Source organism: Protobothrops mucrosquamatus, unplaced genomic scaffold (assembly GCF_001527695.2).
Source record: "Protobothrops mucrosquamatus isolate PMUCROS unplaced genomic scaffold, P.Mucros_1.0 scaffold1468, whole genome shotgun sequence".
Lineage (NCBI taxonomy): Eukaryota > Metazoa > Chordata > Lepidosauria > Squamata > Viperidae > Protobothrops > Protobothrops mucrosquamatus.
The window spans coordinates 149846-173401 of NW_015387646.1; the positions used below are offsets into that span (position 1 = coordinate 149846).

Sequence of the window (23556 nt, forward strand, 5' to 3'; positions counted from 1 at the left end):
GCGGAGTTTTCCAATCGGCTCGATTGATCGAGGGACTGCCGCGGAAGCCCCGAATGCCAGCTGATCATCCGAGCTTTGTCCGGACAATTGCGGCTGCCGGCGAGTCGCCACGTGGCTGGCGTCCGCCATTGTTTTTTGTTTGGGGTTGCTCCCTTGCATTGCAGGGAGTCACGTGGCCGGCGTCTGCCATTTTGGCTGTGAGGCCTCTACTGCAGGGCTGGCGTTAGGGCCATAGGTTGATCGCCACGTGGCTGGCAGTCGCCATTTTGGAATTAAATATTATTGCGCAATTTATTTTCTCACTTCCTTGGTCGGAAACATAAGAGTGATTTAAGACTAAATTTACATTTCTGCTCTTACCGAGTGGCTGGAACAGTCCACCACCCCCCATTTCTGGGGAGGGCAGTATTAGTGGAGACAATCTCTAAGCATTGTTTTTTCCCCCAGCCACATCCACTTGTCATTGCTTCTGGTAATTATTGCAGCAGTATAATTGAATTGTCTTTCATTCGGAGTTGGATTTCTCACCTCTGCTTCTTACTAAGAACCTACCTATCATATACTGTGTTTCAGAGTTTCTTTGCAAGGAGCTCACATACTGGTCTCACCAGTCTCCGCAGTCCCACACTGGGCCTCAGCTCCTAGCCTGCTCCAGACCCATTCTCAGACTTTTTCTGAAGGGTCTCAGGCCTAGTGCTTTTGATAGGTGTCCATATTGATTTCCAGTCTTTAAAATAGCCTGATACAACCCATTCTCAGACTTGTGCTGAAGGGTCTCGGGCCTAGTTCCTCTGCAAGGAGTCCATATTGGTTTTCCAGCCTTTTCTGCCTGGTGCAACCCATTCTCAGACTTGTGCTGAAGGGTCTCAGGCCTAGCTCTTTGGCAAGGAGGCCATACTGGTTTTCCAATCTTTGCTTCCTGGTACAACCCATTCTCAGACCTGTGCTGAAGGGTTTTCAGGTTTTACCTACTGTGCCAAGAGCCCATATTGGTTTTACCAGTTTTCTACTGTTTTTTACCTTAATACCTTACTTCCTACTTTTCTTAGACCCATTCTCAGACTTGCGCTGAAGGGTACACAATCGATGGCTGAGGACAAGCAGCCTCAACTGGTTCTGGCACCCACCAGTCCTCCAAGTAAAAGGAGACGCAAATCTCCAAAAGCGGAGGCAGCCGGCAAAGTCATGGCAAAAGCAAAGGCCTTATCCCACAAAGCGCCATCCAAGACGGCGGAAAAGGAGGCGGCTAGGAGACATCAGGCTCTAGAGAGGCAGATATCCAGGGCTCAAAAGACAGCTCCATCACAACATGTGCAAGCTGCATCTGAGACTTCTGAGACCTCTCCTTTCAGTCCTCAGGTAACCACAATTGCACAGGTTCACAGGCCATTGTCTCCGGAGGGCGGATCTCAATCTAGACTCATTAGTCCTATGACTTCTAATCCTAGTACAAGCTGGGGGGCTCCCCCGCCTAATCCTCAACCTACTCCATCGGCCACATTCATGCCCACGCCCGCTGGTCTCCACCCTGAGTCTTCACAGACGATTGCAACGGAGCAACTGCAATCCATGCTCACGCAGGTATTAGAGAATCTCTCATCCCTAAAGAAATCCCAACCCCTGACACCCTCCCAGCGTCGGTCCACCACCCCTGAATACGCTTATTCCATTGCTTCCGATCAATCCTCACAGAGTGGGGATTCTTACTCGGACATTGATGAATCACGGGGGACAGCTTTATCAGACGATGAGGATGCTCCTCAGGAGCCCTCCCCTTTTGTAGGCCTCTTTGATCCCACTCTATTCAAGACCATTCTAACCAAGGCCACGGCCACATCCCAGATTGCCCCAGAGCCAGACCCACAATACACCCCTTCCACCAGTCAGTCTGCAAATCCTCTGTTTGCTGAGCCCACGGTGACTCAGAGACATATTCCTTGTCCTCCTTTCTTTGCCAACACAGTTAGAAAACAGTGGACAAATCTTGGGGCTTCTCCTGTCCCAGGGTCTTCTGACAAAAAGCTGTTTAGCGTGGCGCCATCCTTAACCAACCTCCTGGAGGTCCCAACTGTGGACACATCCCTTACTCCCATTTTTTCAAACTCCACTATCGCTGGAGATATGGCGGAGGCACTAAGACCGGAGGAGAGGAAATCTGAGTACGTGCTAAGAAGGGCGCATCAAGCATCAGGGTAGGCAGTAAAGGTTTCCACGTCAGCCTCTTTCTTCTCACGATCGTCTATCACCTGGCTCCGGGAGCTTCAGGGCATGATCCCGCAGGATCAGGTGCGCGCCCATCAGACGTTGGGTAAGTTATTAGCGGCGGTGGAATACATGGCCGATGCCACGTTGCATGCCGCCCGTTTTTCAGCCAGAGCGATAGCAGCCAATGTTTCTACCAGGCGACTGCTTTGGCTGAAGCAATGGCGGGTGGATTTAAAATCCAAAGGGCGTTTGGCCAACGCTCCTTATTCGGGCGGAAAATTGTTTGGGGAAGCTCTGGAGCCATACTTGATAGAAAACAAGGATAAGAAAAAGGTACTTGCTCACCAGGCCAGGCGATCGGATAGGAAGTCTGCTCCCTTTTATCGCCATCAGGGATTCCGGGGCACTGCCCAGGGTTCTAACTGGTCACAACCTACACGTTCATTTCCTCCCAGATCGGACCGTCAAACGGAACATTTTGGACCCAAGTCCAGGCAACAACAGCAGTCCAAGCGGCCCTTTTGAGGTGCGGGGGGCCGTCCCTATCAAAGGAATGTGACTCCAGGGAGGGACCCCCCATAGGCGGTCGGCTCTCCCTGTTCTCTCAGAACTGGGGGAACATTACCACCGACGCCTGGGTCTTATCCACCGTCACCAACAGTCTGACCTTGGAGTTTTTCTCAAAACTGGCAAACTGATTCATTTCTTGTCCAACACCTTCAAACCCGTCAAAACGGGCCCTTATGAAGGAGGCCATTTCCCATCTTATCAAAATAAAAGTGGTAGAACCGGTTCCTCCCGATCAGAGGGGACGAGGTTTTTATTCAATCCTCTTTATAGTTCCAAAGACCTCGGGAGGATGGAGGGCCATTCTGGACCTAAAAAGGCTAAACTCTTACCTGGTATACAAAAAATTCAAAATGCAGACCCTGCAATCCATTTTGGCCAGCATAAGAAGGAACGACCTCCTGACATCCATAGACCTCACGGAGGCGTACCTACATATCCCAATATTTCCACCACATCGCAGCTTTCTCAGATTCTGCTACAGATCTTATCACTATCAATACAGAGCACTTCCGTTTGGCCTTTCATCCGCCCCGAGGGTATTCACGAAGATCCTGTCGGTTCTGGCAGCTCACCTCAGACTGGATTCCATTTGGATCCAGTGTTACCTGGACGACATCCTCATCCAATCAGTGTCAGTCCAGGCTGCGCGGGCAGAGGTGGCCCGTACAATAGAGGTGCTCCAGAGCCACGGATTCTTGGTGAATTTTCTCAAAAGTCAGCTGGTTCCTTCCACGCAGCTCCTTCATCTGGGAGCAGTGATAGATACAACACGCTGCATGGTTTACCTGTCGCCAGACCACAGAGCCAGTCTCAGGGCCCTTGTCCGCCAGGTGCAACGCACCAGGTCAGTTCCGCTTCTCACTCTCTCCCAGCTCCTAGGCAAGATGATCTCTTGCATCGCCATCGTACCTTGGACCAGACTACATTCAAGAGCCCTTCAGTGGTTCCTCCTCCCCTTTCAGAGGTGAAAGTTAACATTCTCCAACAGGCAGGTGAGGTTGACCCCTCTGGTGTCGAGCTCACTCCAATGGTGGAGTTCTCGGGCCATCAACAAGGGCTCGAAGTTCAGAGAGCTGTCACGGATCGTGCTCACCACAGATGCCAGTCTCTTCGGCTGGGGGGCTTACCTCCAGTCTCAGATTGCCCAGGGGAGATGGTCCAAGGAGGATTTGAAACACAATATAAATTGGCTGGAACTCAGGGCAAATTCACCTGGCGTTGTGTCACTTCCGTCACAAGGTGAGAGGCCAGCACGTTCTCGTCCTCACTGACAACATAGCGGCCAAAGCCCATGTGAACCGTCAAGGAGGCACCAGGTCGAGCTCTCTGATGACGGAAGCCAGACTGCTCTGCTCTTGGGCAGAGGCCAATCTGTCCCCGATAAAGGCGGATCACATATCGGGGGCAATCAACCAGCAGGCGGACGCTCTCAGCAGGGCGACGGTGGATCATTCAGAGTGGCGACTAGATCCAGCACTGTTCCTAGCAATATCTCACAGGGTAGGCCACCCGGTTCTAGACTTATTCGCCTCGGCAGCGAACTCCCAACTTCCAAGGTTTTTCTCCCGTTTTCCGTCCCCGGGGGCGGAGGGGGTAGATGCCCTTCGCATTCCGTGGCGCCGGGGCCTTCTTTATGCTTTTCCTCCGCTTCCTCTACTTCCGGCCGTCATCTGCAAGATTCTGCGAGAGAAGGCGGAGGTTGTCCTCATAGCCCCTCATTGGCCGAGGCGCCCATGGTTCGCCGATCTCATGAGCCTGTCAGTATCGGTTCCATGGAGGATACCCCCGGACCAAATAGCACTCAGTCAAGGTGCGCTGCGGCATCCCGACCCTCAATGGCTACAGTTAACCGTATGGCACTTGAGCGGAGACGTCTGACTGAGGAAGCTTATCCTCCGAGGGTCATTGATATGATCCAAGCATCTAGACGCCTGTCAACTAATAGAGTTTATGACTCTACTTGGAAGAGTTTTATATCTTGGATGTCCAAGCATCATGTCCAGTTGTCATCCCTCACGGTGCCTCAGGTACTACAGTTTTTACTGGACAGGATGGATAAGGGTCTGTCTCCTAGTACTATCAGGAGACAGGTTGCGGCTTTGGCCATGGTTCTTTCTTGTGATGACTCTTCCTCACTTGCGCACCATCCGGTGATCCGTTCTTTCATAAAAGGAGCAATTAATACCAGACCTCCAACACTTCATCGGTACCCTTCTTGGGATCTTTCAAGAGTTTTGCAGGCCCTTACCGGGTCGCCTTTCAAACCATTTCATTCCTGTGATCTCAATCTCTTATCTATGAAGTTGGCCTTTTTCGTGGCAGTGACATCGCCCAGGCGCATATCTGAATTGGCCGCCCTCTCGGTCAGGGAGGATCTCTGCCTATTTCGGCCCGATTGCGTGATCCTACGATTGGATCCCACTTTCATTCCTAAGGTGAACTCTTGTTTCACCGGTCACAGGAGGTGGTGTTGCCGAGTTTCTGCCCTAGTCCATCTTGTGACTTGGAATGCAGATGGCACACCTTGGATGTTCGCAGGGCGCTACGCATTTACATTAAAAGAACTGCTTCTTTCCGTAGGTCAGAGGCACTTTTCCTCTCTTTCAATCCTGCCTCTATGGGGCTCAAGGTTTCTTCTTCCACTATTGCCAGGTGGATTAAGGCTTGTATTGCCAGGGCATACCAATTGCAGTCTTTGGCCATTCCTTCACGTATCACGGCTCACTCTACTCGTAGTGCTGCCACCTCTGCGGCCTGGGCCACTCAGGCGCCCATAGGCGACATCTGTAGGGCAGCGACCTGGTCGTCCCCTTCCCCATTTATCCGTCACTATAAAATTGATAGCTTTGCCTCTGCTGGCGCTGCCTTTGGCCGTAGAGTATTACAGAGGATAGTGTCATCTCCTGCATCACATGCCCTGTCTGTTATCCCCCCCCTAGGGACAGGCAGGCTTTGGTATGTCCCAATCTGTGGATTATCCATCCTCATGCTGGAGAAGGGGCGTTGTCTTACCTGAACACCTTTTCTCAGCATGATGATGGATAATCCACTCCCGCCCTTTACTGATTACTGGGCACTGTGACAGGAGTCTGGAAACCAACGCGTCTGGGCTTGTGGCTATCTCTCAGACTTAGTCTAATTGGGTAGAAGGGACTTCAGGAAACCCAATCTGTGGATTATCCATCATCATGCTGAGAAAAGGCGTTCAGGTAAGAGAACGCCCCATTTAAAGTATTGAAATAACTTGTAATTTATATTTTATGTGATTGGTTTTTTTGCCTTAAAAATAAAACGTTTGGTGAATTCATATATTAAAGTATCCTTAAAATGGGATCAAGTACTTGTCCCCACTTGAAAAATACTTCCATACTTTTCTCTGTGTTGTGGTTTGTATACTCTAATTTTTAATGAATTTTATTTTTTTTCCTTTTTTAAGGCACGGATTTTAGCATTATTTGCACAAAGTTGCATTGCTGTTATGCAGCAGCATTTTTATTAGTTTTGCTAATGTTTCAGCAGTACATTACAACATAAATACAATGCATGGTATAATGCATGTCAAGTACACTGGCTGCCAATCTCTAAAACTATTCTTATAATGCAGAATTTACAGCAAAATTCTCAGCCAAAGATTTGTATTCTGGATCAATATATAAAATTTACTCATCTGCATAATCAATAATTTTTTATAAGAATTTTCTTAGAAGAATATAAGAATAACACTACTTTGACTGATTTCTTCATCTGAGCCTAACATACTAGACTATTATGAAAACAACAGACCTTCTACAACTGTGCAGGAAAATGCTTTCAGTAACTGCAATGTTAGAGCAATTCAGGTGGTAATTGGGAAGTGGCCTGGCGGAGCAGCAACAGTCAGTAAATTTGTTCTAAAGAAATCCCGAACAGAACTTTCTAAGTGTACATATTATGGTAGAAATGTACATATTTACTACAGTATAATTTTTAAGCCATTGCTAGAAAATACTAACATTTATGTTTGCCTATTTATGCAAACAGTTAGTAGATGCAGATCAAGAACTAGTGTATTTAAGTGTTGGAATCAGTGGGGAAGAATCATACTTATAAAATTGAGTCTCTTTTTCTCTCTTCCTTTCCTCCTCTTGCTGTTTTCTGATCCATATAATAAATATCTTCTTGCTGAGAATATAGTAAAGTCTTGTTTATTCATTGTATCTGTCCGGTCTCTGCCTTTATATCTTTCAAAATACTTCTTCAAACAGGCATATGTTTCTGCCCCACCTGTGCAAAATTCCTAATGTCTGGGGCCTTTTGAGAAAATGAGCAGATACTTCCTGTGGCTTCAAATTCCTAATAGTTATCAAAAGGGATTGGTAAATGATTTCTCTTTGTTACCTCTTAGCAGATTTTTGAATCTATTATAAAGATACTGCAGTTCATTACTGTATTTCAAATAATTTCTGGCTGAAAAGGTATGTAATAAAATCAGGGCATCCTATGAATACTTCTTCACAGCAGGAAGAGAGTGTTTTTCTTTTTTCTTTAGAGCATTCAAATGCCAGATGATCTTGTACAAATGAAATTATTCTTTCAACTCTGCAACTTGGTAGTATTTCCTCTGAAGCTTAAGCAGGATGGCTTTTTCCTGTAGTACAGTATTTGGATTTCAGCTTTCCCTCTTTACAAGAAGCTTGAAATCTAAGCTACATCACAGAGTTGTTAAAATGTGTGAGTGTATTAGTACCCTGCATGTAACCCTCCTGTTTGATGGTTTATGAACCAAGATATGCTAGATTACAGATGTTTTCCTTACATAGAATCATGTGAAGATGACTTGGGAAAAATAGGATTTGGATTATGGTTTTCGCATACTGGACAAAGTGTGATTTATTAACTTTTAGCATCAGGGAATTCTGTATGTAGCCTGGATATGATTTAAGACCTCAAACTGAGTCTACTTCTGTGTTTTACTAAAAAGCATTATGTGATAGACTTGATTGATTAAAGTGGTGATGGAGGTTAGTATCTGTAGGTCCATCTGGTGATAACCATATGGAAGATTGGGTTTAGTATTTTAGAGGAGTACATTATGAAGAGTTTGATTTAACAAATGAAATTATAGAAAGAAAAATAGGCATGTTGAATCTAAGAAAAAAAAGAATATTACAAATCTGAAGAAAGGTAGACTGGTGTGGAATAGAGTTCAATACATGCTGAGAAGTAAAAGTGTAGGTTTAATTATGAATGACATGGCTAAAAGGTATGTCGAAAGAGGTGTCATCTAGGTTGATATAAATGTATATGAAAGTACAATAGGAGCCTATAGTGATTACATACATTACATATATGCCTAATTAAAGATGATAATAGAAGAATCAGATATGAAGCATGGTCAGATTGCCCAACATTTTGAATACATGTGATCCAAGGAAAAAATTAAAATTCTGTTAGCTATTGTGAATGGATTGAATTGTTGGGGAAGAAGATGATAAACTGATTACAAAATGTACTGGTTCTGTCATTCCTTAAACATTATATACATGAAATAATTTTATTCTCCTTTATGAATAATAGAGTTGTTGGATACAAGATTGGATGTCAAATAAATTTAACAATAAAAAATTCATAATAAATAAAGATTGAAATAGAGAAAAGTACCAAAAGGGTAGTGTCAAAAATTTGGGGTTTCTGGAAAGCAAACTCAACCCTTAGAACACTTGTGGGAATGAGAACATCATAAAAATGCCAGAGATAGAAAATGGAATGCTTTATTAAGTCAGAACATCATCATATTATGACTTTAACTAAAGAATGGGTTCCTAATTGCATATACTATAGCAAGTTATCTTGCCACATTGCTCAACTCCTTTTGTTTCTTCAGTATCTTGGTCTCTTTTTTGAATAAGCCTTGTGTATCAAATTTATAGTACAAAAATAGGTAACATGTTAGGAATTGCTTTCCTACTGTTGCCATGACTCTCTGCACTTCAGCTTGTACACAAGATCTCTCTAACTCAGGCCTGCATTTTTCTTCAATTATTGGACCACATGGTGGCTGTGACTTCTCTTGTCTTTGAGCGTGTTCCTTATACTCCTTTTGCTTCTGTTTCATTTCTCTAGCAGGGATATAAGACAGCTCTTTCTCTCAGTTCTACCTTGAGTCAGAGGATTCCTCCATTGGTAGCTAATTTCAGACAATCTCCCTTCAGATGCGGCATTTCAGAGAAGCAATTAAATTACAACAATGGGATAAACTATGAACTAAATCTCTAACATTTACACCATCGTAACTTAAAGAAAATTGATACAAAATGTTCTACTGCTGCTACACAACTTCATCAATAATATGTAGGATGGTCAAATCATACAATAATCTTGGAAATGCCATGATAGAGATGGCATGTTTCATCACATATGGTAGACATATAGAAGAACTGAGATAATCTCACTTGGAAGTGTTCTCTTTGTGCCTCCCTCTCCAATATACTTTATCATCACTGGCACATTAATGCCTGATAGGGAGTTCACCTTTGTGCTCTCTACATCTAAATGGCTGCTCCAGGCATGACAATTGCAAACAAAATTAAACTTGAACTAGTCAAAGTTTGGAAGCTATTCCAAACCTTCATAGGCCGCTCCATGGGCAGCCCCAGAGCTGCAGTGTTCCAAGAAGTCTGAGCTTCAGAGACCATGAATCCCCAGCCAACCTTACCTAGCCCAGTAGCCACGCATAAAGCTGCAGCCGCCCCTTCCCAGCTGAGTAGCATAGCTCAAAGCCCCAGCATAGATAGCCCTGTGATGCAACATCCCTGCCCCAGCCACGCTGGAGTCTAGGCTCCTGTCCTGTTGTATTCTGCTACCCATCTTCTGATCTTTGCCATCTTCCTTTTCCTGTGGTTGCTGAGGTCTGCCTGTCCTTTGCAAGGCAGCTGCTGGCCACACGAAACTTTGTTCTTGAGGTCTTGCAAGGAAACTGTTGTGTGTGACCTCAAGAGGAAGGCCTGCATCTGCTTTCTAAAGGACCAAGCCTAGTGTGCTTCATCAACAGTGGCAGCTAGAAATTAGCAAAGGTCAGTTGGGGGTGGCAGAGCATAGGGGGTAGGGGCTGTGGAATGGAGAGGGCCAAGAGGGCGGAGAGGGGGAGAGATAGGCAGTGGAGGTGATTGAAGTGTGGTTGTAAATATTGTGGACTGCCAAGTGCCTGAATTTTGATCACATGAGTGCACTCCAACAGCTCGGAGGGCGAACCCCTGGTAAGTGGACCCATCGCACCCATCCTCAAGACAGTGACTATATTAATCCCCTCCATGCCCGAAGCTGTCAAAGTGAAAGCCTTAATAGACTCTGGCTGCATCTGCTGCCTCATTAGCCTGATGCTAGTGGGGAATCTGGGCATTCCGTCAAGGAGGCTAGAACAACCAATCTCATTTGGCCAGTTAGATGGGTCCATAACAGAGGGGCTGCCAGCTACCCTAGCTACTTTACCAATCCACCTCTCCCTCGGCAACCATGAGGAAGACATAACATTTGTAGTGACCCCAGGCATGGAATGCCCGATGATCTTAGGGATGGAATGGTTAAAGAAATGGAACCCCTGGGTAAATTGGAGGACGGCAGAAATCAATTTCCCGAAAGGGAACCCTACAGACTTAAAACCCCAAGGGGATCTACCAAAATTAAGAACGGAAAAAGCATCCATGGGAGAAGAAAAGGGGCTACCAGAATTACCAGAGATCTTGCTGAAGTTTTCAGCGAGGAGAGGGCAGATGAGCTTCCCCCCCACCGACCCACAGATTGTGCCATAGAATTCAAGCCCGGGGCAAAACTCCCGAAGCCCAGATTATACTCCATGAGCCCAAAGGAGAAGGAGGAAATGGAAAGATTCATAAAGAAAAACCTAGAAAGGGGGTTCATTGAACCAGCCAAGCCTAAAGTAGCCGTTCCGTTCCTCTTTAGAGAGAAGGACAACTCTTTATGCTTATGCGTGGATTATAGGCTCCTAAATACAATCAGTGAAAGCAACTTATACCCCCTACCCCTCTCGAAAGGATTTTTTTTTACTAAACTAGATCTAAGGGAAGCGCATTACCGCATGAGAATTAAGGAAGGGGATGAATGGAAAACCGCATTTAACAGCCCAATGGGGTGCTACCAATTCAAAGTTTTGCCATTTGGATTACAAGGGGGGCCCGCAGTATTTATGCAATTAATCAATGGGGTACTAAGGGAGCACCTATTTAAGGGGGTCCTGGTTCATTTACACGACATCCTTATCTTCACCGAATCCAAAGAGGAACATGTCAACCTAGTCAGAGCAGTTTTAAAGAAACTTCGAGCCATCCACCTATATGCCAAATTATCGAAATGCGAATTCCACCAGGAAAGAATAGACTACCTAGGTTATCGCACATCCCCACAGGGCATTGAAATGGACCCAGAGAAGGTCAGAGCAATATTAGAATGGGCACCACCTCACACAAGAAAGCAACTGCAAAGTTTCCTGGGTTTCGCAAACTTTTACTGCCAATTCATCCCCTCATTTGCCCAGATAGCCCTGCCCCTCACGAACTTACTAAAAACAAAGTGAGCATCCTCAGTAAAACCTAGCCAGCCACTAAAATGGACAATGGAGTGCCAAGTGGCGTTTGAGAGATTAAAGAGCCTTTTTTCTGCCGAACCAGTACTGAGGCACTCAGACATAGATAAGCCCTTCGTAATACAGGCGGATGCAAGTGATGTGGCAGTGGGGGCTGTACTATTACAAGAAAATGATGAAGGGGTATTGCAACCCTGCGTGTATACATCCAAGAAACTCACCGAAATGGAACAGCGCTGGTCCATGTGGGAGAAAGAGGCATACGGGATATGTTGGTCATTACTTATGTGGTGCCAGTTCCTTGAAGGAAATAAAATCCCTTTCCAAGTGTGGACAGACCACAAAAATTTGGAAGCCTTGAAAACACCCAGGAAGCTCAACCCCAAACAAGCCCGCTGGTCCCAGCATTTTCACCAATTCCACTTTACGCTCAAGCATTTGCCAGGGGGAAAGAACTTCCTGGCAGATGCACTATCTCGTATGCCCCAATATAACAGCACGCGAGCCACCGACTCTAAACCGATGATGGTAGAATCACAACTGGCAGCGCCAGTAACCACCAGAGCCCAAGCTAAATTAAAACCACAGCTGGGCAGCCAAACAGGAATTGAATTCCGGATAAGTTTGGAAACAGATGAATGGTTCCAGAAAAATAAACCCGTGTGCACAATGACAGACGGACTGCCTTGGGTGGGAGAAACGTTATATATACCAACCACCCAAAGGGTCACATTCATGCAGCTTTGCCACGACACAAAATCAGCAGGGCATTTTGGATTTGTAAAAACATTACACTTAATTAAACGGCAATTTTGGTGACCATCCATGAAAAAGGACATAGAAAGTTACGTGGCCAGCTGCCCAAAGTGTGCAACTGCAAAGAGGTTGCAAGGGAAATCGCCCGGACTGTTACAAACAGTGGCAAATCCCTCAGCCCCCTGGAGGGAAATAGCCATGGATTTTATAATGGAATTACCAGAAAGCAATGGGAATACTGTCATCTGGACAGTCACGGACTTGTTTTCCAAACAGGTGCACTTTATCCTTTGCCAAAAGATTCCCACTGCAAAAGCCTTAGCAAAACTTTTCGTGCAGCATATTTACAGATTGCATGGGGCACCCCAACGCATCATATCTGATAGGGGAGTGCAATTTACGTCTGCATTTTGGAAGGAATTTTTATCCCTTTTAGGGACCACTCAGGGACTGACATCTAGCCATCATCCTCAAGGAAATGGTCAATCAGAAAAATCGAACTCAGTACTTGAGCAATATTTAAGATGCTTTCTTAATTTCCAGCAGTCAGATTGGACGGACCTACTCCCTTTCGCAGAAGTTGCCTACAATAATGCAGTCCACTCCAGCACAGGTTACACTCCTTTTCAAATAGCTACCGGGCAAAGTTTCAACCCCATGTCAGAACTAACCCCAAATGAACCGGCAATCCCATCACTGAAAGAATGGATGGAACAATTACAAAACACCTGGCCAATGGTTGAAAAGCCCTAGATGAAGCTAGGCAAGCATACAAAGCACAAGCAGATAAAAAAAGGGTTGAACCTACACCATTCATTATAGGAGAAATGGTGTACTTATCTACAAAATACCTAAAATCTCTACAACCCTGTAAAAATCTTGGACCAAAATATATAGGGCCTTTTCCAATTAAAAGAATCATAAAACCCAGTAACAGTAGAATTAGAATTACCCAAAAATCTTAGCCAAATACACCCAATTTTCCACTGCAGTTTGCTGAAAAGAGAACAACAGTCACCCTTACGGCCAAAAATCCCTCCCACCACCTCCAATCATGATGGAAGGAGAACAACACTTCGAAATAAAGGAAATCCTAAACTCTAGGAGATATCATGGGACAACTCAATACTAGTAGCATGGAAACACCTCCCCGCCTCACAAAACGAGTGGGTCCATAAACGTCATGTCAGAGCCCCGACACTATTAAAGACGTTTCATACAGAGTATCCTAACAAGCCAGACTAACTTTTATACCTGTTCTGTTTTCTTCACAGGTGGATCTCTCTTATTTTTAAGGGGGGCAGGATGTCAGAATCCACTTATATTTCATTTCTATCTACCTACTCTGATATAAAACCAATTCTTACTCTCTTCTGGATTCTGTCATACTACTAAGGGGGAGGAGGGTAAGCATGGGGGTTTTATGACTTTCACTTCCTCCATTAACTACAAAGTAACCTTTTGTTGATTCTCTTCGAGAATAGTAACCATAACAATGCGGCCATCTGCCTTTTATCCTACTCCCTCTGAATTTCTCCCCTTTACCGGCAGCGAGGGGAAAGGGGGGGGAATGCAATGCCTGGGATCTGGAAAAAGAGAGAATGAGTGATTGTGCCAATGGAGCGGACTGACGATATATTTTCTGGACTTAACACCTAGAAATCTGCCGGATTGAATCGCCCGGAAGAACTGTGGGGTGGGGGCTGCTTGGGAACACTTTAAAACATTGAATGGTGGGGGGATCCCTCAGATCCTGTCTAGCATGCCTGCAGTCAATTTCTCTTAATAAAAATTCCTGTTGGAAGAGACATTCCAAGAGTTCTGTTTTCTTAAGATGTAGATTGAGGTGGGTCCTTACACTTGTGCTGGCTACTAGTTATAACTTTGTTTGCTTCTAGTTGTTTGCAGATCTGTTTTTTGATTATCTTTTCTAGGATCTTCCCAGGTATTGATGTTAAACTGATTGGTCTGTAGTTTCCTGGGTTCGTTTTTCCCCTTTCTTGAAGGTGGGGACCACACCAGCCTTTTTCCAATCCCCGGTGCTCCAGGATTTTTAAAGATATGGTGCAATGGTTCTGAGGTAACATATGCCAGCTCCTTCAGAACTCTGGGATGTAATCTGTCAGGCCCCGGTGATTTATATTCGTCAAGGTCGGATAGATGTTCTCTTACCATTTTCTTGCTTATTTTAATTTTTGTTTCTATTTGTCTTTTGCAGTGGGTTTTTTGGTATGTTGGGTTATAGTTTCTTTTTGTTTGAAGACTGATGCAAAGTATGAGTTAAGCAGTTCTGCTTTCTCCCTGTTGCCTGTTATTTGCTTGCCATCTTCTCTCTTTAATGGACCTACAGTTTCCTTGACTTTTTTCTTGTTGTTAATATGTTGGAAGAAACTTTTTTTTATTATCCATGATTTCTGTTGCAAGTCTTTATTCGTTCTGAGCCTTTGCTTTCGTGACTTCATCTTTGCATGTTCTGGCTGTGTGCTGATAATCACCCTTAATTATGTGTCCCTCTTTCCATTTTTTGTATTTGTCCTTTTTGTCTTGCAGTTTGTCAGAGAGATCTTTGTGCAGCCATGTTGGTTTCTTCTTGAATTTCTTATTTTTCTTTTTCATTGGTATTGTGCTGGACTGGGCTTTTATGATCGTATTTTTCAGAAGTTTCCCATGCTTCTTTAGTTGTTTTCCCCTTTAGGATTTTCATCCATGCGATCTTTCCAAGGTTCTCTCTGAGTTTGTTAAAGTCAGCTCTTTTGAAGTTCAAGACACCGGTTGGATTGTTTTCTGTTGCTAGTGTTTGTGTTATATTAAATTCCAAAATGATGTGGTCACTTTCGCCCAAAGGTCCGGCAACTTCAACTCCCTCTATCACTTCTTCTCTATTAGTTAGAATTAAGTCCAATATGGCTTTACGTCTAGTTCCCTCCTCCACCTTTTGGATGACGAAGTTGTCAGATATGTTGGTTAGGAATCTATTTGATCTCCCGCTTGCTGCAGAGTTTGTCTTCCAGTTGATATCTGTATAGTTGAAGTCTCCCATTACTACTGTGGTATGCTTCTTACATACATTTGTTAACTGGTTGGCAAAGAGTTCATCTATTTCTTCTGATTGGTTGAGTGGCCTGTAATATATACCTATGGTAATGTCACTTTTATATTGACCCATATATATTCTGGAGAGATTTTTATCTTGGATCACGTGCATTTCTGTAGATATGTAGTGTTCTCTTACATATAGTGCAACTCCCCCTCCTCTTTTTGCAGACCTGTTTCTTTTGAACAATTTGTATCCATCCATCAGTCCATTACATTCATGGGCTTCGTCCCACCAGGTTTCTGTAATGCCAACTATGTCATACCCTTCCTCATGTACTATTGCTTCTAGTTCGCCCTGTTTGTTCCCCATGCTTTGAGCATTTGTATATAAGCATTTAAGACTTTTATGCCTGTTCGTGGGCATGTTTCCTGCATCTCCTGATTGTTGTTTATGTTTTTCTTTTTTCTCACCTCTGCCTACCTCATTGTTTGATTTGTTTTCTTGGGATTTATGATTGGTTTTGTGTTCTAGAGATTCTAAAGATTGGTCACCCTCCCCCCTCAATTTTAGTTAATCTGCCCTTCATGTATAAATCATCTAACAAATTCAGAAAGTGGAAATCTGAAAATGATAGGAAGCAATGATAAGTATTTCAAATGTGTTTGGAGTTCATTATTTGGTTTCTAGTATTTATTTCATGTGTAATAAAATAATACTGTCACATCATTTCCAATATCATGCCTTGACTCAAGAATGCTTCCTTAGGATCATCCCATTGAAATACATTTGCAAGTTATGGCTCTAGCATATTTGAAATTGGTGGATGCAAAAGCCTCTTTCAGTTTTTGCAGCACCCCAAAGATTTAAGGCTTTTCTGTTTCTATTAGGGTTGTTACAGCCAATAACTGTAGCAATTTCATGTTTCTAAATAAAGAATTCTGAGGAAGTGGGTTGACGTCTAAGCATCCCAACTAGGGAGATTTCTCACCTCATTCAATCATCTCTGATGCCAAACAAAACCAATAACAAAACCAATAATCAAGCAGCACAAAGCATGCTCTTCCACAATAACACTTAATTGTCATTCTGATCTTAGCACTCTAGAAAAACAAATGGAAAATAATGAACTTATCTTTTAAAGCAATTCTTGAAATAAATTATTTTTAAAGTCGGTATCGGGCTGTTTCTGCATTGGGTTCTTTGTTGGGCAATATGGGGGTGGCTATGTTTCCTTCTGTCTCTCCTTTAAAAGACTGATGGAGAATATTTCAAATTTTTTATTGCAGTGAAATTCTTGAAAAGTATTCAGTCAAAAATTTGTAGGGTTAATACTTTCTCTACGTGTTTGCTATCTTTGCCATTTTCTTCCCAATCAACTAAAATAATGAAGCAGATGCTACTGCTTCCCCATTTTATGGATATTTATTTTTATGGATATTTTTTAATCTATAAGTTTGCCTTTGAATCAAAAACATCTGTTGGGTCCAAACCTAATCTCCATCTATATCTCCACAACCTCCTTTTTCATTCAATTCTCTTTAAAAAAATTGGTGTATGAAATATTTTCTCTGATATAGTGCCAATTGGAACAAGGATTTGGGATCAGACAGCTTAACTTAGGCAAAAGGGAATAAAAATGAGCATCATTCTAAAGTGGTGGAAGTTTTTTTTGATCTTTTGTTTGCATTTGAATAATATGTCATTTTACACCATGTTAACAAGATATTTGATCTGAAAGATGCATAGAATTGAATTATTGTTTGAGGAAAAACGTATTTCACAAAGCTGCTTTGTCATTGAGGAATTTTCAGTTAGTGTTGACATTCTCCCTAGCATGCATCATCTTGCCTCATATCACAGCAAGTCTCCAAGATTTAATTGTGCTTATAAAATAAGTTAGTATCTATAGTCAGCATTACATAGTGAGTGGTGAAGCCTCTTAATATCTAGTAATAACATCCAGATGTTTCCTTGAAACCCTTCTTTATAAGGAGGATTTATGTCACAACTATATTTTTACATCAGTGTATGGCATAATACTTTGAGTTGCATTTTGTCAATCTGCTCCATTCCATGGTCCTGCAGAAGCACTGGACCTCAGCTCCCATAATTCCCACCCAGCACAGTTTCCACATAGCACTACTGGAGAGTTCTAGATAAATGAATACTTTCCAGATCCTGAAAACAATACCTTCAACTTTAGAATATCAATATTGTAAGGCCATCAATTTATTCTGTTTCCTCAAATGCATGATGAAAAGTGGATATTCTTTTCAAAGATCCAAGGTAGTTTCCTTGTGAAATAGCTCATGTAGTAGTATTCTTAGGTATCTATTTCAGATAAACAAATTGCTCAATTTGTTCCTTTTCATTAAATATAGTATTATGTAAAGAATTCATTTACTGAATTGTTAATGGCTGAAAAAGGAATTCCTATTGAATGATCTCAATTTGGTTGCCAACAGAGCTATTGCTGGCAGTTCTGAATAATTAACAGTATCTGCTGAGACTGTTTAGAACAGTAGTTCTCAACCTTTTTAATGCCGCGACCCCCAACCGGTCGTAAGTCGAGGACTAAACCGGTCGTAAGTCGAGGACTAAACCGGTCGTAAGTCAAGGACTACCCAACCGGTCGTAAGTCGAAGACTAAACCGGTCGTAAGTCGAGGACTAAACAAGTCGTAAGTCAAGGACTACCCAACCGGTCGTAAGTCGAGGACTTTTCCTGCCCGGGAGCACCACGCATGCGTGGTTCCGCCCCCTGCGCCGGCCGAGGCGTAGCTGGCAAACGGCAGAGACGGAGCAGGCCGACCACCAGCTGGCCCAGCTCAAGGGAGGTAAGGCACCCGCCGGAAAAGGGGGAAAAAATGGCGGACAGCCTTGCTAGGCGACCCCCGTGAAATGGTCAATCGACCCCAAATGGGGTCGCGACCCATAGGTTGAGAACTGCTGGTTTAGAACATCAACAGATGATTGAATCACACATGGCAGTGCAAGTATGGTGATTGACCTGTGCAGGTTCATTTAAGACAGTACTGTAAAGTTGCTTAATGATCATAGACCTTCGTTCAATGTTCATGGTTTCTTCTTGGTCACAGTAAAACATAACAATAAAGAGCATAACAATAAACTTCAATTCCAAAAAGAATTGCATGGGTTTTGGCACATATGAAATAAGCAGATACCCAAACATCTTCCTTTCTGCTAGTTAGAAATAATTTCCTATTCTAAAATTGGACTGAAATTGTGGGATGAGAGTTTATAAACCAATAGGATTTACGACTCCTCTTAGTCTTAGAATTAAAGTGGAATTTGCAAGAAATAGGATTTTACACATAACAAAACACATAGGTAACCCTTGGAACACACACGTGTGTTACAAGGGTTACCTATTCTGCTGAGTGGCAAGAAAAGATTAACTAAGAACTGCACTAAGTTTAATTTCTTTTCTGTTTGGTAGTAGTTTAATTTCTTTTTTGCTTTTGTATTTTATTTGCTTCCTCAGTAAGTTATATGTTTTTATGCACTTTAGCAATTCTTTATATCAGAATTATTTATTCATTGGTAGTGATTTTATTATGTTAAGTTTGCTCATAAGATTATGTGGTCTTTATTTTTATTTTTTTAAAATAGGAGATCCTTTTGAGCTATTATCAACAATTATAGCAGCTCTGTGTTATAGGAACAGATCCCTGATGCTGTAAGTTTAGTTTGGATAGCATGATATGAGAAGTACACTTATTACAGATGTGGTCAGAAGAGGATTTGCAGTTGTATGCCTGCCTACCTGGCAAGTTACTGGTATTATGGCAAAAATAATCTACAAAGAAAATGAATAGATGAGAGAAGGTGCAAACAACTCTTTTATTAATCTAAAGCTATTAGGTTATAGTGAGTCTCTTGCATCCCAGTGTGAGATTTAAAAACCCCAAAATTTGATACTCACAATATGAAGACAAGTCTGGTTAACAAAACAAAGTTTTATTGAAGAAAAACATAAAAAGAGAAAAAAGAAAAGAAAAGTGTTTGCAAACGCGGACTCTTAGACCCTTCCCAAATTGGATTGAGTTCTAAGAGCGCAAAGAGCAGGTTTCAAGCTTTGCATTTTATACTTTTTACAATGCACGTCACATCTAAGAAGCTCTTTCAACTCCACTACTTCATTCTCAGTCATTCTTTGAAGTTGTTTTTACACTTAAAAGTTCATCCTGACAATTTCCTTCTGATTTCCGTCCATCCAGGTCATAATTTATTATCTTTGCTGATTACCATTTGTGGTCACTTTACATAGGCAGGAAACAGTAAACATTAGGTCATAATTCATTATCTTTGCTGATTACCATTTGTGGTCACTTTACCTAGGCAGGAAACAGTAAACAGACCTTCTCATACATTGGCATTGCATTGCTACATTTACACTACATTAATACATTTGTGCTAAACATACAGTCTCATACATTGTTACATTGCAGCTTTATTGTTACATTTTTTAAAAGAATAACTTTTATTTCCTTCACCAGCAAAGATCAAGAGCCACAAGGTTACATAGATCTTATAAAGCAGGCATGTCAAACTCACAACGTCATGTGATGTTACGTGACGTATCACAACTTTTTCCTCATTGCCAGCAAGGGGTAGGCGTGGTTTCGGCATGACGCATCCGGCAGTTTGACATGCCTGTTATAAAGAATGTTGATCAAAAACAGTTTGAGCATCAATCTTCTCTAGTAGATGATCCCAAAGAAATAGTTGCATTACTGCTGGTAAGGGAACAAAGGAAGACATAGATACCTTTCATGTGTGAAAACATTAAACACATTCTTAGAACAGAGACATAACAACTTTCGTAAGGAACTTATGCCAAGGCTGTAATTGTTATTCTAAGAAGCAGCTAAACAAATGCCTCAAATCTTCTGTTTGGTTTTTTTTCAAAATGTGAACTTTAATCAGTCACTACCAGACAGATTTGTACAATAATAATGTGTGTATGCTACTGTGCTTCATAGAAATATTGTTAATGGTGCCAAAGGTGCTATTGTTAATGGTGCCAATAATTGCTATTGAAACAAGTGTTTGAGAAGGTTGTGACTTTGTCCTCTTTTGTCAAATTAATTAGAAGCTCCAGATGCATTTAAAGGTGCAAAGATTCTCTGTCATATCTTTATGAATTAAAGTGTTCTCTGGCTCAGCAAAGGACTTAGATTCATATTCATGGTCAAACTTTATTATTTCAGAAAGAATTAGTTAATAAATTACTCCACTGATGATATTTCAATTACTGAAGTTTAAAAAATTGAAGGCAGTTTGAACTATAGCATGACATATTAAGCAGTATGTACTCATTCTTTCTGTTGACAGATACCTACTTTGATTTTTTTGTCTAAACATGGTTTTGTTTCTGCTAAACATGCATTCATTTCTGCTAAAATGGGTATTTTCTTTTCTTTTCTTTTTTTAAAAACAAGTTTTATTAATTTTCCATTTTTACACAGCTTCAAGTATTAAGGAAGCAACATGGTGATTGGGTAATTCATAGTCCATTAACAAGCTTTTCCATACTTATGTCAATTTATGTCATCAAAAATTTCCTCTCTGTTTCCCTTAGTTATTATACCACATTCAAATTAATACATTGTTAGTTATAACTCAATCATTTAAAACATTTATCAATCACTTTTGACTTATATATCTCCAGATCCTATTTTTAATTTTTATCTGATTTCAATTACAGTATTCCAGTTAGCTTAATGTCCATAGTATTAGATTTCGGATAGCCCACGGTTCCCTTACAAAATAGTTATCATATCTAAAATACACTTATTATTTATTCAAATAAATTCTTAGTTTATTTCACAGTCATATTCTACTTCTCATTCTAATATCGTCACTTACTAATAAAATAACCTTTGTCATCTGAATCCATCTTCTATATTATAATTCAAAACTATTATTCTAGTAACTAATTTATTTCCCTTATAAGTCTAAATCCTGAATATTAAATCAATTAATGTCTTTTAAAATCTCGTAAGCCCATTAAGTGAGATTTTAGGCTCTTTCATTAAAGGTCGCATAAAGAAAACCATTTTTTTAGATCTAACTTTGGCCTTCCTTTTGTGCCAAACAGGCTTCCATAGCAGAGCCTTTGAATCCCCGGTTGGATCTCCCTTCATTCCTGCATATGTCATTTAAATCAAGGGAGACCATCCAATTATCAACTTGTCAAGGAAGCTAGTCCCTTCATAGTCATTAAATTGTTGGCCTGGTAGTTTGAGTCTCCATATTTGGCTTAGTATATTTGTCGTGAGTTCAGACTGGTCTTCTTCTTCTTCTTCTGGTTTCAGCTGGTTTAGGTACAAAGTCATATTCAGTGTTATAGTTGTTATTTGGTCATCTGGGTTATCTGAATACTCAGTATACTGTGTATGTAAGTCTTCAGCACCTTCCGTCTTAGTGTTGCTTTCTTCAGTTTCTGTTGCTGTTGAAATTGCAGATTTATTAGATGAAATCAAGGTTTGGATATCAGAGTTCTGAGTAGATTGTAGCTGGTATTCTTTAAAGTCCACTTTAGTATTAATTCCTTCTTCTTCTGTTGCCTTTTGAGTTGTAAGTTCATCTGTTGAAGTCTGGGCTGCATTTTGTAGATTTAAGGTGGCAAGTATATCTTTCTGTCTTAGTAGCCTCTAAGATTTTTTCAAGTATACGTTTGAAGTCAAGCTGTGGGTGGTATTCCTCCATTTCTGTGGTATTTACAGATAGTCCTTTAGTGGAGGCTATTTTTAATAAAAATCAATAAGTGTCCACCACCACTATAGAGAATTATTTTCACCACCCAGCTGTTTCAAGTTCTTATCTTTTTTGATAATGTCAAGGACAAATTTTAGTCTCACAAGTCTCCCAGTCAAAAAAAAAATTCACTTGCTGTACCAAATTTCGCCACAGGATGCCCCCAGTAACATGTAATGTTAAGCTTTTATCCGGTTTAAAAAGGAGGAAAGAAATATTGGGTTTTTTTCAGCTTAGCAAATAGGTAAAATGATCAGTCTCTATAAGAATAAAGAACCTTTTGGGAGCCCAGGTATCCAGAAATTACAAGTCCAGATATTTAGTTGTTTAGTTTAATTTAGTTTAGTTTTCCTTAGCTTTATATTCCCAGAGTAGGCAGGAGCCGCAGAATTGAGAAGAGGGAAAAAGGTATTTCCAAAGGCTTTTACAGCAGTGGTTCTCAACCTTTTTAATGCCGCGACCCCAACCGGTCGTAAGTCGAGGACTAAACCGGTCATAAGTCGAGGACTAAACCGGTCGTAAGTTGAGGACTAAACCGGTCGTAAGTCGAGGACTACCCAACCGGTTGTAAGTCGAGGACTTTCCCTGCCCGGGAGCGCCGCACATGCGTGGTTCCGCCCCCTGCGCCGNTGCTTTTGGCTTTCAACTGGAACAGCTTGGTGATCGGCCATGTTAATGGCTGATCTTTTCTTTGTCGGCCCAAAGGAGCTGCCTCAGCTCCAATGGAAGGGCTGCCGCCCTTCCGTGAGCAATCGAGGGTCCTCCTCGGTGGTGGTCGCCCCTCCAGGGCAACCTTCGACCCTTTCCAGGATCTTCCAACGGAGAGAAAACAGAGCGGTCTCCTCGTGCATCCGCCGGCGCCACGATCGCAGACTGGAAGCCAAAATGGGTATTTTCTGAAATGACATGTGACTATTCAATTCTGAGTAAATAATCCATTTACATAAGTCATGCGGAGCCAGAGACTGAAGACCCCTGAATCCACATACAAGATCCTAGCCTGCAGAGAGCTGTTTAGCAATGTAATTTGTGCTATAGGTTTCCTGTGGCATAGGCAAATGTGCTTCTTTTATTTTTTGATTCAATACATAGAACAGATCAACACTTCAGTTTCTTAAAGAAAGCCATTTTTCTTTAGGGACTGTTCTCCACACTCTTACTATGTGTTTTGATTTTTCAGAGCCATAATAATTAGAAATGGAGAGGTCATCCCAATGTCTTCAGAATTCACACCAGAGACAGAGCGTCAGCGGCTCCAGTATCTGGTAAGAGGCCTAAATCATTATATTAATAGGTGGTAAGAATGGATTTTCAAAACCGAGGTAAACAACGTCAAATTCCTGGATTGCAAACTGTCTCCAAAGTCCAGAATTGTTGCCAAATTATTGCTTTTTAATATATCTGGAGATGATTACAGCGTTTCCCTGAAAATAAGACCCACCCAGAAAATAAGACCTAGCATTTTAGCATGCGCCTAATATAAGCCCTACCCTCAAAATAAGTCCTAGTAAGAGCCCGCCCACTCCATCCCATTGTCTGGTTGCTTGCTGCTGCAGCAGGGCAGGAGGAGCACAGTGCACCAATGCCGCTGCCACGAGTTGAGGCCAGGCAGGTGAGGTGGAGCTGCC

The 23556-nt window shown here is 42.1% G+C and overlaps 1 protein-coding gene across 1 annotated transcript in view; it reads left to right on the forward strand.

Annotated features, from left to right (window-relative positions):
* The window catches only part of LOC107292986 (protein phosphatase 1H), a 79111-nt gene that overhangs the window by 17419 nt on the left and 38136 nt on the right, over positions 1-23556 (forward strand). Inside the window, exon 5 of the mRNA XM_015822114.1 lies at positions 23109-23193. Coding sequence (XP_015677600.1) covers positions 23109-23193 — 85 coding nt within the window. The remainder of the gene's footprint in view (positions 1-23108; positions 23194-23556) is intronic.